Here is a 15,458-nt window from a genome sequence, read left to right as displayed (position 1 = left end):
GCCTACATGATTGGCTTACAATTCATGACTCGATTCCATTGTTTGATGCTCCATCTAGCTCTAACTCTGATGTGAGTGGACACTATTTTACAGGAATGCTCACTGGATTTGAAAAGGACAATGTTTATAATAGAGGATGAAATAGTTACATGTCAGTCTCAATACAGTACTACGAAGAAAGGCAAGGATACCATCAGTAGCGTAGTACACCTGAGAGCTATCACCCGCCTTGCGACCAATAGATATAAAATATCAAAAAAATGCTAAAAAATAACATTATGCCATCTTTTTTGAAAAAGATAAATTCCATGTTGTATGTACCAATAGCTCACTATTGAGTAGGCGTACATCTTAGAGACCATATTCTTTTTTATCCTATCACAACCCCATGACCTCTCACCCACACCATATTCTGCATGTTGTGGTAGCAAAACCAGTAATATTCTGCCGAGATATAAAACCATACATGAAAGAGATTTATTTTCACATACATGAATTCTTGCCCAAATACAAAAAAAAACAAGAATTGTGTATCCAACGCAAGTTTACCTAGAGCATATACAGAATGCCATGTTACTCTTAATAACATTTTAAATGCTTGATGATACATGGTAGTAAAAACAAGTTTACAACAGAACAGAGGTTACCACAATGCCGTGTCAAGAGTTTTTTCCTCGGATGGCATCTATCAAGAGAAAAATACAGTATTTGAAAACACTTCATGGATAGAAGAGTAAGAAATATGGTTGCATGTAGGGCTGCTTACTTGCACCTAAGCTCTTGAAAACAAATAATGAACCCTTTGTTTCCATAGGTCAAAGACATATTCTAGCATATAAAAAACATGTCTAGAAACTTAACATTTTACCCTAGAGTGCTATAAATATTTTGTCGATTTTCATTTGGCATAAGCAAAAAGCTATGCAAAATTAATTTTGAAATTACTAATACAATACTCCCTCCGTCCGAAAAAGCTTGTCCTTCAAATGGATGTATCTAGCACCAAGTTAGTGCTAGATACATCCATTTGATAAACAAGCTTGGGACAAGTTTTTTCGGATGGAGGGAGTATTTTATATAGGTTGTGAACAAAGCATCATGATTGTACAGTCAAGTCGTACAAAGTATGGACCAAAATTATGCGGCATCAATGAATTCAAGATATAATTCCTCTCCTCTACCAGGCTGATAATTATTTATCTGCATAAGTATGATGCAGACCCATATAATGGATATGCAAATGTAAAAAGAAGTAGCTGCTAAGTCCACTATTTAGGGATAGAGCAACTGCCATCTCTAGAGTAAAATAAAACTGTAGGATCCTCATAAACGTCTCTCGGAACAGCAACCTTTTTCTTCACTTCCTCCTCTCTTACCAGTACATTCTAAATATACGCAAGGGTAGAAAGAGATATAATTCAGCCCTGTTTACGCTGCTTCTAAAGGCATCTCTTCTTGTGTCATGCATTTTTCTCTTCCCTATCTTCTCTTCTTAATTGGCTGGACCATTAGGAGAAGCGATAATAAATTTAATCGGAATGAAGAGAAGATCAAACAAATCAATTTGAAAGATTGGAAGGAGCAGAAGGAGGGATTTCACAATCTCACTAAATCACTGTCGAATTCATTAACAACATCTTGTGCTTCCGGGCAGCTATCATCCCATCCTTCATGCGAGAAAGAAGGCCATTAACCTACAGATAAGAAAAAGTATTGGTGGTGAAAGGAGAAGATTATATTTGTCCTTACAGCAAGATCAGGAAGCACACCTGAGATGTATTTGTTTCAGCAGTTCATGAACTGAATATAGCCTCGATCGGATTTCCTGATGGTCATAAAGACAATGATCCTGGGAATAAATGATGCAAAATCCAGAAGAGAAAACTTCTACAGAAATAAACATAGTACCTGCAAGACATCTTAAAGCAAACATGCCATGAAGTTGTAAGATGGGTAAGTAATATCTAAATGAAGATGAAAATTTGCTAAGTTGAATAACATATAGAGATATTGTACGATAGACTTTGCTGATCCTGAAATCACTATCACCAACCATAGTGACCCTGGAATGGGGTTCAGAGCTGTCCAGCCTAACAGTACTGCTAATTCTGCTAATTGATTTGAAGAGGACTCATTTCTCGATTCCGTGTCTCCGTGTCCTCCTAATGTGGAGAGGACACACAGAGAGTTCCTATCAATTGATTTCTCCTTTCTTTATCGAAAAAATCAATTTATTTCTCCTGTCATGTCCACCATGTAACTCGGTGCTAATAAACAGTGAGTGTACCCTATAAATCATGGTACGTACAAAACCATAACTTTCACTCAAAAAACAGTAGCATATACCCCCAGAATGACCAGCCAATTAGTCCGTGCACAACACACAATTGCCATCTTCTGTTTTCCATATTTCTTTGCACAAATAAATCTAGTGGCAGCATCAGCAATCCAACTGAAGCTCCCATGGAAGGTAAGCGGGCAATCCCATCACAAAATCTTCTAGTTTCCAGTTTGCAACATACACAGAATGACAGGATACATCAGCAGTCTACTAAAAACACAGGCATTAGAAAAGCAGGCAGTCAATTACATGTGCTGCGACAGTACGGGACCGTGTGGGGAAGAACTTCAGAGCTCACACTTGAGAACCTTCACCTACAGAAACTAAATACTTGATTCCATCGTGTTAGTGGCAGCAAGCAGCATGACAAAGTGACGTACATGAGGAAGAGGTTACCATAGTCCAAGTCAGGGATGCAGCCGTCGACCACATAGAGGAGGTTGATGATGAGGGCGAGGAGGAGCTTGCTGAAGCGAGACACTGGAATCTCGGTGATGCGGCCACGAGGCGGGCGAGGTCAGCTAGTCGTCCGGAGAGAGAGAGAGGATTGGAAGGCACGCCGCCGCCAACAAGGAGGGCTCGCGTTCGCCGCCGATCTCGCGCCTCTGCCGGCCGGCGAGTCCTGCCCGTTCGCCGCGCCTCGCTCCCCCTCCTCCTGCCGCCAAGGAGGAAGGCCGCGTCCGCCACCGATCTCGCACCTCCGTCGGCTGGTGAGTCGCGCCTCTCGCCCATCTCCTCCGAATCGATCGGCGGGGTTCCTCTCGCAGTCCGCTTCGAGGTTCCTCGCTTCTGGTGGCGAAGTAATCTAGGGGGCGTTGAGCGGAGACGCTGGTGATTGATTGCACTGATTGCGCTGCTTGTTTATCCGCTAGTTTTGGCGCTGCCGTGCGCCGGAGGGAGCAAAGGAGTGACGGAGCAGCGGTTTGCGAGGAGAACCAGGGCCAGGCCAGTGAGGGTTGTGCGCGGGACGTGCAAGTGAGGGTTGTGCGGTTGGCGATCGACGGATTGTGTCAAGCGAGGGGTGGATATTTTCTTGAGGGGCGGGGCCGCGGGGGCAGCGCGAGAGCGGCGCCAGCGCTAATTAAGAGTGGGTAAAACATGGTTGGTGCTAAACATCCAAGGCATGTGAAACGTAGGATTCAATCCTCTGGATGGATGGATGAGATTGTCTGGTTCTCCGCCTTTCGTGCTTTTATAGAGGTAGTAGATTACAAAGAATTTCAGGCGAACAGCCCAATCCCCTTTCCTCACCCCTCGCTAGGTTTCCTCCACGCCGCCGCCGGTCCCTTGTGCGCAGCTCCCTCCGCCGGTCCCTCCTCCGCCGCTGCTCCTCCCGTCGGCGTCACCCGCCCCTGCCCCGCTCTCCAGCAGCAGCACTCTACTCCGGCGGACGCCGCCAAACTCTCTTCTCCAAAATTTCATCTCCCCCCTCCCGATCTAGCCAGACGGTCACGCGCACCGGCACGCCAGGGATGATGGAGCCCGCCTCCCGCAAGCGCCGCGCCTCCTCGCCTCCGCCGTCGGGCCCCGTCACGCTGCCGCCGCCCGGCTTCGTGGCGGACAGGGAGGAGGCGGCGGCCCGCGTGGAGCGGCTTCTCCAGTACCAGTTCAACAACCGCTCCCTGCTCGAGGAGGCGCTCACCCACCAGTCCTTTGCCGGTGGCGCCGCGGCCTCCTACCAGAGGCTCGAGTTCGTCGGGGACGCGGCGCTCGGCCTTGCCTTCTCCAACTTCCTCTACCTCACCAACCCCACCGTCGGCCCCGGGGCGCTCTCCACGCTCCGGGCCGCCAACATCTCCACCGAGAAGCTGGCCCGCGCCGCCGTGCGCCACGACCTCTACCGGCTGCTCCGACGCAACTGCCCTCGCCTCGATCTCTTGGTATGTGCCGCGTAAGTGTCCTCGGATCCTCCTCCCCTGAGTTAGAAGCCATAGATTCGGAGGAGGCGCTACGAGTTCCACGACCGCTCCCTGCTCGAGGAGGCGCTCACCCACCAGTCCTTCGCCGCGGCCTCGTACCAGAGGCTCGAGTTCGTCGGGGACGCGGCGCTCGGCCTCGCCTTCTCCACCTTCCTCTACCTCACCAACCCCACCGTCGGCCCCGGCGCGCTCTCCACGCTCCGGGCCGCCAACATCTCCACCGAGAAGCTGGCCCGCGTCACCGTGCGCCACGACCTCTACCCGCTGCTCCGACGCAACTGCCCTCGCCTCGATCTCTTGGTATGTGCCGCGTAAGCGTCCTGAGTTAGAAGCCATAGATCTGCGGGCTCTGTTTTTATATATAGATGTTGTATTAAATCATCCACTTTTTACTGTCCGCTCGAGCGGTTCGATGGGCTTAATTTGAGTGTAAAACATAGAGCTAAACATCTACCTATAGCAGCTCACGCCACATCTTAGCTTTGATTTAGTGATGCAAGAATAAGTTTAGTACTGTATTTATCAATGCTGAAACTGGAATTGGTAAGTACTCCCGCCGCTCCATTCGGGTTCATAAGGCATAATGCATTTCAATTGTTAAGTGATTGATGTTATCTCTTGGAGATGTGGATATTAGATGAACTGTTTTTGGCTACCATTGTGATGTTACTGGGTACACCTTTCTGCAGGTAGGACAGTTTATCCAGTCAGTGAAACAAGAGTTAGAGGGTGACCTTGGCACTACGCCCTATGGTGGCACTGTATTTAAGGCTCCCAAGGTGCTTGCTGATATAGTTGAGGCCATTGCCGCTGCTGTCTATGTGGATTGCAACTTCAATCTTGAGAAGCTCTGGAAGGTGTGTAATCCATCTTTCATGTTATTTCCCATTCATTAATATGTTGATCTGAGGTTTCCAGAATATAGCTTAACTACTAATTCTAGTCATAATACGCTGATAAAAATCTATGTAATTTTCCATGAAGAATCGAATGATTTCATTTTGGTATGACCAATCCAAGATAGCTTTACCAATAATATTTGTGAAAGTTAAAAAAATGGACCTCTGCTCTCTAAAACGACATATTTGTTTACGGAGAGAGTAGTTCACTAGAATAATGGGTGGTGAATAATGATATCACTGTTAATTATGTAGGTAACAAGGTTCCTCTTTGAGCCCATTGTCACGGCAGAAACTATAGACGAGCAACCCGTGTCTACGTTGCATGAACTGTGCCAGAAACATGGGAAAGATATAAAATTCAAGACTTGGCAGAAGGGTGGAACTGCGGTTGTAAATGTATTTGTTGGTGGGGCACTTGTTGGGATGGGCTCCTCAGAGCAGATGGTAATCGCTAAGCTCAATGCCACAAGGGATGCATTAAGCAAGCTTCTTGGTGGAGGCAATCAGCAAGTGTTGACAACCAGAGTTGGCCATGGATCGGGGGTTGAGGTTGGAGAGCTTAGGGAATGCAAGCAGAAGCTTATTGAGCAGTGCAGCAGGAAGCATTGGCCAAAACCCATCTTTAAGTAAGATTCTTGACTACTCTGTTAGTTTTTAGTTTTATATATCCTGTTCACTAGTTGAACTTTTCCTGCAATGCTCCTCAGATGAGGCATCTCTTTCCCACACCTACACTACAATTGTTTGTTGATCATATATTTGTTCTGGGCATCTTTAGAACCGTTTCACTGCTGCACATTTTATTTCGTTTCTTTATTGTAATTTCACCTTTGTTCCCATTTATCTTAGGGTAGTAACTTTTGGTCATTTCTGCTAAACAACCTTACTAGGTAAATAGAACTTTGACCTCAGTAGGTGTGGAACAGACTTGTCAGACCATCACTCAGATGCAGTATGGAAACCACTAGTTTGGTTTGATTGCCAAACACTATAGCATGACCCCCCCCCCCCCCCCCCCCCCCCCCCCCCACACACACACACATAGTTCTTAATTCAAAATTTATTTAGTTATATCTTCTCTGTTACCAAAAAAGGAATTTCTGAATAACAAATTTAAAGAAGTATAAAAGTGGAAAACAAAAGTAACTATTTCAGATTAAACTTGTTTTGTTTCTCGTAAGTCCCGATTTGCTGGGAATTCAAGCTTCAGATTGCAAAGAGTAATGCCATACTCCATAAACTAAAAATACTATCTGCTAATGCCGTTGAGGAAGCTTTCATGTTGATTTAATGCTCAAAGTTACTTTATTGTTTTTTTTTTCAGGTTAGAGAAGACAGATGGGCCGGCACATGATAGGACATTTGTTTACTCGGTTCAGGTAGAAACCCAAGGTGGTATTTGGTTAACTTTAGGTGAACCGATGTCAAGAGTAAAGGATGCGGAGAATTCTGGCGCGCAGAAGATGTTGGAACATCTATTGAAATTGTGAGATCCCTATATTGTCCTTTGCAAAGAACATATTTCTATTTCTATCCCTTTGTGAACCTTAGGCTGAGGTTGTGTCTAGCAAAAATAAAAAGAATACAAAATATATTACATCCCTTGACAAAAATGATGATTCAAATTTTTATATGAATGTTCCTTTGCCGGAGTTAGGGATCCATGCACTTGAATACTGATGCTACATCCTGGTGGCGACTACTAGGAAGGAGATCCTAGAAGCCCGCATTGTGGTGGTGACTATTAGCTTGTAGGTGGGAGATGAGCTCAAGAGAATATAAGGAAACAGTGATGAAGGGAGAGCCAAAGAGGTGAATGAGGATGAAGAAGATGCACCGGGATTTTTTGATGCGGGTTCATCCTGCCCATGCCGATGAAATCATATAGTTTGAAAAAGCGCTACCATGAGATTTTTGTCGCAAAAAAAGCAGTGGGACAGAAGTTAGCTTTCCTATTTATCTATTCACTCCGATGGTCGAGATGCAGATGTATACTCATGGTTAATTCACCATACTTTTTAAAGCCATGCACATCGGCGTAGAATTCAGTGTGAACTGAAAATTTGTTTATAAACTTGAAATAGCATGTCCATCTCGATAGTAACGACACGGGCTTCTTTTACATAAATATCACGTAGAAAATTGTAAGGATGAGACATAAATTTCCACGTACATAAAATAAAAACAGAAAGTAACTATGAATAAATAAGTTGAACTAACAAACTATACATATACTATGATTAGGAGATGGTATAATATTTGCCACAACCATGGGACTGATAGCTATAAAAATTAAATATATTTTTTGGAGAGCTTAGATCGAAAGAACCTCATCCGAACAAATGTTTTTTTACATTGGTATAGATTTGCTTATCTCGTCTGTTTAAGAAATTCTCTGGTTTGTGGTTGTTGAACGGTGGTTTTTCAACAGTTGCTTTATAAACACTCCAGGAAAATGTTAGATGACGGGATTTTCTTCTGTTAACAAACAGCGAAATTGGCAACCCGAGTTATCACAACCCACTCAGGTCATTTTCGATTCAGTGATTCACACAATAACAAGCAAAATCTAGGCCTTGGTTCGTGGTCAATGAACTATGTCGTGACGAGCTATGTTTTTGATATATGGAAACATAGCCACACTTTAGGACAGTAAAACTGAGCAGCTTTCCAACCATGTAATGCCTTGCGCGTTTCTGGCCATCCATTTTTTGTGACTTGGGCAACCTTGAGTCCTTGACCGTTAGTCTGTTGTCTACTCCGGCTTTCGCAATTTGAAGCCCTATGGTAAAGTAGGATAGGGATTGGGAGAGGGAGAGGGAGAGGGAGAGGGAGATGTAGGCCGACACCATGGCTGTTCGGCTGAGCACAACTGCTCTGCTGGGATTTGAAGAAGCAATCATTCTTCAATTTCTCTACGGGCATTCATGGCAGATGATGTGGCCATCCTTCCACTGCCTCGGTACATGTACGTGTATTTATGCCCCTACCACTTTTCACTAAATCTTTCCACTCCGGCAACACAACATCCATCAGCATGGTGCTTGGCTAGGTTCCCCTATATATTTTTCCCCGTTCATGTACAATTCCTTCTTACACCAAACAATTACATTATCCTGATATCCTCTCAATCCCAAATTTTGTGCAGGTGATGTTCATACTGGTTGTGGTCAATTTATTTGGGAGATCTTGGAGGCTGGTACTCCCATTTTCTTACTTCGGAAATTCTTCAACTGATAATTTCGGATGGTCTCTGGACAGGTAATTACTTCAAGTGTACTGCCAGATCTTATCCTTCCTTGTTTTACCATCGATGTTTTTACAGCGCATGATTGCTTAGATTATATATTTTGTTGACCCCTGGATGGGAGACGAATCTGTGTGCTTGTCATTATTTAGTATAATTTCAGATTATAATGAATTTGTCTGTGCTTGGTATTGTCGAAGCAGATTTCTTGGACTTCTCATTAGAAGTACATAATTAGAATTTAAAGTCTTGGATTCAGTCATAGTCAAGTGTGTCTGGTCAACTTGAATGATTCTTGGCATAAGCTATGCTTAGCTAAAGGGGGTGTTTACTGTTTACTTTATGTATTTATTTAGTTCTATTTTACGGAATGGCCACATGAGATATTCCTGGAAATTTATATTGGTGTGAGTTGGTTATGTGGTATCTGTATACACAAGTTGTGCATACATGGTGTTGTTTTTGTACTACAAAGGAGAAAGTTGATCACCTATTTTTTTTATGGCGGCAACCTAATATGGCGGTCAATTTTGGAAATAAGAAATACTGCTTCTCTTGAAAAGGCATCTTTTATCTTCCTAATCAGTTTTGTGTTCCCTACTTTGCTATAGATTTGTTTTTGGTCCCTATTGCAGAATAGTGGAGGGGGAGCAGGCTCTGGAAGCTCATGTATTTGGTTCGGGTTAAAGTTTTGAGCATCCGAGAGGTTGAGAAGCTGCTACGTACGTGCTAATTAGCTCATGCTGTGTGCTGATTAACCTGATGCGTTTTAGATGTTAAGCTTTTGCTGTGGCCCAAGCTTATCTTTGAGCTTTCTGCTTTTGCATGACTTTAAAATCTTGGTGGAGGCTACTCCTATTGATAAATTAGTGGGAATTTAGGTTTATCTGGCGTTCCAAAAGTATGTCCTCAATGCATAAATTTAATTTTTGAGTGAATGATTGCTATATCGACACACATGCATAATTTTTACTTATGATGACTTCCCTTCTGTCCATGCTTACCCTGTATACAACCTTCTGTCCATGCTTACGCTGTATACAAATACAATTATGTTAACGGCTTAGGTATCCCCATAAATATTGTTTTCTTCTGTCCATAATATTTATTTTCTCATGATTTTATTTCATTGTTGGTATGATCCCTAGCATTTTATATGGCGAGCATCAATGAATTTTCTTGAGGATATTTTATAACCGAGCTCATTTAACTTTTTTTCTTTTCTGATTTGATGTCTTGTCCTTCTATTCTTCTTCCTTCATGATCAGGTCTATTTGGAAAGCCTGATTACTGATGTATTACTTGAAGGCAAAGAAGTCTTTAAGAATGTAATTCATGTATATATTTGCACTAATAACCTCTCAAACTGTGGAATATAATAATAAATGTCTGAAATTTTGCAGAAATAGTGATTTTTCACTGAGATGGTTAAAACACCATGCACAAATGATAGAGCATAAATGAGCCTCAGGTAAACCTGTCCGGTCTGGCACGTCAAGGACACTTGTATACCAGCTTCCCACCATCGTAGTTATCGCCAACAATATGAAGTGGTAAACTTTCTATCTCATTTATCTGCTTTCCTTAATAGTTTTCGCACAAAATTTTGAATTGTGATAACTCATTATCACAATTCGTCATTCTTGTTTACGCGATTGGGTAGTGGCTATTTTCTTCCTTGTGACAGCTAATCAAGCTCAGGGATATAATTGCGATTCATTATCTTTTTTGTTCCAACCACTTTTACGAAATCTGACATGACAAAATAACCGTGACATTATGCATCACTTGTAATTTTAGGCCCAATAGATGCACAAAAATGGTAGATCGCAGCAATTATTTTCGAGGACTGGTTTTTATGGTCTCTAGGCGATTGAAAAGGAATATAAGTCTACATCCATTTTACTTTTGGAAGAGGCAATTGAAAAGGCATAGTTGTGCCGTTGTACATCCCAGCCTTTCCTTCCGAAGGCCCGGTCCAATACACGGATATTTCATTGCTAACAAAAGAAACATTGCTTCACAAATTAGGATTACCCGGGAGCTTGCTGCTCGTCTTTAATTCCATGAAGTCCGAAATTACTTCCATGCTCGCCACCACGCTCGCCCCCGGTGTTTGCTCCTGATCATCCTCTACCGCTGCTTCCCATGCTAACTCTGGGCCACCAAAGCTTCTTGCTACCTGAAACTATTTCATGCTCGCCACCAAACTCGCACTGGCGTTTGCTCCTGACCATCCTCTGTTGCTTGCTATATGGGCCGCCAAAGCTTCTCGCTGCCTGTGCTCGCTGACTGATTAGATTCTTGCTGCCCATGCTCTCCCTGTTGGAGCCGATACTACTTCATCTGGCTGCATTGGGAACCGGACACTATATGAAGCAAATTCTCCAAGCTTGGGGAGCAAATTTTGGCCAGCAATGTCGAATCGAATGCTGATGGCAGAAACAAGGAGTTGGGAAAAATATATGTTTTTGTTTGCAGGTTTGCTATTTTAAGTCGAGCGGCAAATTATTTCAGTTCAGTTGATTCACACTATCAAGTTCATCCATTGATGTACTTACATCTCCACAGATCTGCAACAACAATAATTGAAGTATAATAAAACTGTCTTGATGACTCATTTATAAAGATATCATTATTCATCACATCTTTCCACACAAACGTCAGAGCCTGAAAAGTAATTACCAATCTTCATATTGAAGTAGTCTTTGCTTATTAAGCACCAAACTATTTTTGACACATTTACCACAGTTTAAGTTGCTGCACATGGCCCTGATAGCAGACCCAGTTTTTAATGTGGGTATCACCAATATATACCATTCACACCCCGTTATGAAATGCAGCGTCCAGGTAATTAGTGTTGTAAGGCTACCTTTAGGAGAGATATTTTTGGTTGTACTGCTAAAACTAAGCGGCGTGCCATCCAGGTAGAAAAAATATACCTGATGCACACTTGTGGGAATTAATTCATAAAACCTTCAATCAAGATGAGTATCTATTGAATCCCACAGCGAAGCAAAGCGTGGGCATGTGACTAGTTTGTTCCATTTTGCTTGTGAAGTAGTATTGAATCCAACCTGAGCTGAAAGTTCTTCTGTATCATCTGATTATTACCTGTCTTGCTTGCGGAGAGTCGATCGATGGATTAAGAAGCCTCATCCTTGGAACTCCAAGATGAAGAAGGTGGCACTGAAATGTAACAGTTGTGATGAGCATTTGCAAGATTAGGGTGGCGCATGCCTGAGATTAAGAAGCTATTTTGCTGAGACAGTGAGATGGCCCCTAATTATTTTCTTCTTCTTCTTGAGATGATGGCTCCTAATTAGCAGCTAGCTACAGATATGCGCAAAGGAGACAGGGAAAGAAAGGTACATGTTGATGAAGATGCTGCTGAAATTTGACAGTTGTGATGAGCATTTGCTACATATTAAGAATCTTTGTCGCTGTGACGGCATGTTTGTTGATGGACGGATGGATACCATTTCTATATATCGTGTGTGACATTCCCATGTCATTATGAATCCATTATGGTACTTTTATTGTACTGAAATTATAGTCTCTTGAGGTGTGGTTGATCCAAATACATGAGTGAAAAATCTTAGTACATAATTATATATCCGTGTCTACAAGTTTTCTTATATCGGATATAGTTGGCGTGCAAGACAAGTGCACAATAATTGTAGCAGTATGTTCTACATCAAATCAAATACTCCCTTTGCAAACATTTGTAAGATGTTTTAGATCACTAAAGTACTACTGTCTTATAAAGTTTACAGAGGTAGTATGTTACAAGCGTATACTTTTCTGAACTAATACGTATCGATCTTCATAGAATTCCAGGTTAAATTGGAAAACCATTTCCTCGCAAAAATAATAATTTGAAAACCATTGTTTGGGAACTTGAGATAGCGTGCCCATTCTGAGTATAAGTGTATAACACTGAACTTCATTGCATAAATATGACATAAAAAAGAAACTTGGTTAGCAAGGAAAATACAGTTTTCACCTATGACCCTATGAAATTAATTTCGTAAATATATCACGTAAAAAGTATTTTTGTACGCACGGAAAATACAGTTTTCAAACTGGCGCTGTAGTAGTTTTTTCTTTAGAAAAAATAGCACAACGGACAGCCCGTATGGGCCGAAAGATGGCCCGTTACATATTCTTACCTTTCAAGGCCCGTTGTGGCAGCACAAAAGATCTCTCACCTCCACATAACAACATTCCCATCCATCCATCACATCAGATTGAGGGTTTCCGCCGCCGGCCTCCTCTTTTCTTTTTCCAATGGAGAGCAGCAAGAAAATCGAATCGAGTTTGCTGGAGTTCCCCGCCCACCTCTTGGAGCGGATTGTTGGAATTATGTGTCCTGCAACTATATTCAATTAACTTGGAATTGTTAAATATTCGGAATACCTTATTATGGAATTATACATGTATTTGTACATGGAATTGTTTTACATGTTTAATATGGAATTGTTACTTGCTGGAACATACTTAAGTTTTTATATATACTTAAGGAAGCTGGTCGATTATCGGTGGAATATAATATACTATTTATATTGGAAAGACTATCCGGGTACACTGATGATTGGAAGGAGCTAGATCGTATAATTAGATTACAGCCCTAATGTTGATCTACATAATTAGAGGAATTTACACTCTATTATGACGCGTTGCTCACAAGCGCGTGCTCCGGGAACAAAACGGGTAGAATCCGTTAAACAGACAAATATGATCGTGGTTGGTAATTTGATCTAGACTCTATCCCGAAAACTAGTGGAAAAGACTAGGAATCTTATATCTGTATAAGAGGTGGACTCTTTGGAACGACGGTATAAGAAGGTTCCTACCCCTTAGCCTCAGATATGCGAATTGTGAGCGGCACCACGGATAAGCGCAGAGAAATTAGGGGGTAGATCACAAACCCTAAATTTTTAGAGACATTTTACGGTACATCAAATCAACCTGGGCCCTTCATTTCTTTGTCTTCTAGGGCCCAGATTAGCCTATACTACACCAGTTTTTCGGTAGTATATTTACTCGTTGGGGGCATTTTTGGAACTATATCAATCACGCAGGCAGGTTTCTTCCCCGCCATGACCAACCTTTCCTCCCATCATCTCTTGGCCCGTCCACGCCGCCATGTATTTTTCTGCGATATGCTTCGGGCGACGACGGAGCGAAGCTGATGGCCTAGCTTCGTGCCCCAAGCTGCCAAGCTGGCATGTAACCCACGTACACAGGACACAGCGACGTAGAAAAGCTAACATCACCGGTAGACTCGCCGCCGGCCAGATTACACAATCACGTCACGCACGTACCCAACAATCAGATCACTGTTTGCTCTCGTAATGCACGTACGCACGCGAGGATGCTCAGGGAGTCGCCCACCGCCGCAAGCGGCCGTCGCACGCCCGCGCCGCCTCGCTCGCCATCGCACTGTCTGCCACTTTGCCGTTGCTGCTCATCAAATGAAAATCATAGTGGCTAGCGTGCCGCACCCCACACCAAATAGTTATTCTATGTTTATGTAGTGGCTGCAGAGGCGTAGGTATAGCTAGCGGAGGTCCTCACGCCGGCGCATGCATGCATTGAGATTTTACGGCGGCGTGGTGTCGCGAGTAGCAGAGGAACGGTGCTGCGTCGGATGAGATGAGATTAACTTAATTAGTTAGATTAATAATTCGGACTAAATTAGGAAAGAACAGATCTACGTCTGGTTGGGAATTACCAATATATCCTTGAACGAAAATTTGATCAATCCATATTGGCCGTTGGATCAACTAAATACTACCCAATATGTTGAGTAGTACGATGCACCGTAAAAAGTCTCAATTTTTAACATTGGCATCCGAGCCGAATAAGGGTCAATGACGTACTCATCGACGACTCGATTCGATCCGTAGTCAACTCCGCTGCGTATTCTACGGATTTGCAAACCATGATCAGCTTGGGGATCGATTTGTTCTCCTCTTCGTAAAGATAACCTTGCTAATCCGCCATCAGCCACCGCCCCAAGTCGCCGACTCCGGCCGAGGCCCGATCTGCGGCACCTCTGCGAGTAGCTGGAAGTCCGCGCTGGTGCCGGTCGTCGTCGTCGTCGTCCGCTCGCAGTCCGCGCTGGCGCCGGTCGTCGTCGTCGTCCGCTACATCACCGGACCCGCGTTGCCAAGTCGTCGCTCGGTTCCACATCCCGTCGCTGCGCCGGAACTCTCTCACGCGGATCTGTGCTACGTAGTCTCGTGTTGGGCACATGGGCTAATTCATGTACGCTGGACGTGATTAAAGCGCAGTCCAAGCCGCAGGCACGGGAATCAAGGAATCTAGCTAGGAAAGTGGTAGTCCAAACTCCAAACCACCCAAGCAATCCATCGGATCAGTGAAATCCAGAGTTGCACCAAGGCCTCAATGCTTGCACGGGAGACAAGATATACTAGTTGTTCCTGTTCTGTTCATGTACGTGGATAGAGGAAGGCGAATGTTTTGTGCATGTTCAAGTCCTTGTGCAAATAACGGCCAGCCTGCCGAAAGGACTACACACACCAGACTTTGTGGATTAAGGAAGGCAAATAACACGAACGAGGAACGAACTTGTGCGAACAACGGCTAGCCCGCCGGAAGGATTACATGCACCAGACGCACACATGCTTTCAAAATTGCATATACTAACTACTTTTATTCATTTTATTTGATCATTGATTAAATTTTTTTTCTCTGGTCCATTGCATGTAACTCGTAACGAGGAGATGGAATTTACTCGTTGGAAGAATGCTAGTCCCTACAAATAATAATAATCCGAAGGACCCTGGATCATGCATGACTGGATGGAATAGCAATTACTCCGGTGAAAAGATAGCATGGAAATTTTGCATATCTAGGAAAGATATTTATATTGATTATATCACTTGTTGCGGAGGAAGAAAGATATCACTCCAAAGAAAAGGAAATTTGCTCTCGCTTGACGGTATGTCCATTGGCAATGTTTACACTTTATATGTTTATATCTATCACTACTTTTTCCAATAGGTGGAACACAGTAGCAA

The 15,458-nt window shown here is 43.3% G+C and overlaps 1 protein-coding gene across 1 annotated transcript; it reads left to right on the top strand.

Moving 5' to 3' along the window:
- The first annotated feature begins 3,561 nt into the window (after positions 1-3,561).
- On the top strand, positions 3,562-6,652 carry LOC123149510 (ribonuclease 3-like protein 2). Its single transcript, XM_044569176.1, has 4 exons — positions 3,562-4,221; positions 4,950-5,117; positions 5,415-5,788; positions 6,487-6,652. Exons 1-4 carry the CDS (start codon positions 3,814-3,816, stop codon positions 6,650-6,652), a joined length of 1,116 nt encoding a protein of 371 aa, XP_044425111.1. The 5' UTR covers positions 3,562-3,813.
- The last annotated feature ends 8,806 nt before the right edge of the window (positions 6,653-15,458 follow it).

The sequence above is a fragment of the Triticum aestivum genome, chromosome 7A (assembly GCF_018294505.1).
Source record: "Triticum aestivum cultivar Chinese Spring chromosome 7A, IWGSC CS RefSeq v2.1, whole genome shotgun sequence".
NCBI lineage: Eukaryota > Viridiplantae > Streptophyta > Magnoliopsida > Poales > Poaceae > Triticum > Triticum aestivum.
This window is presented reverse-complemented; position numbering and strand designations above follow the sequence as displayed.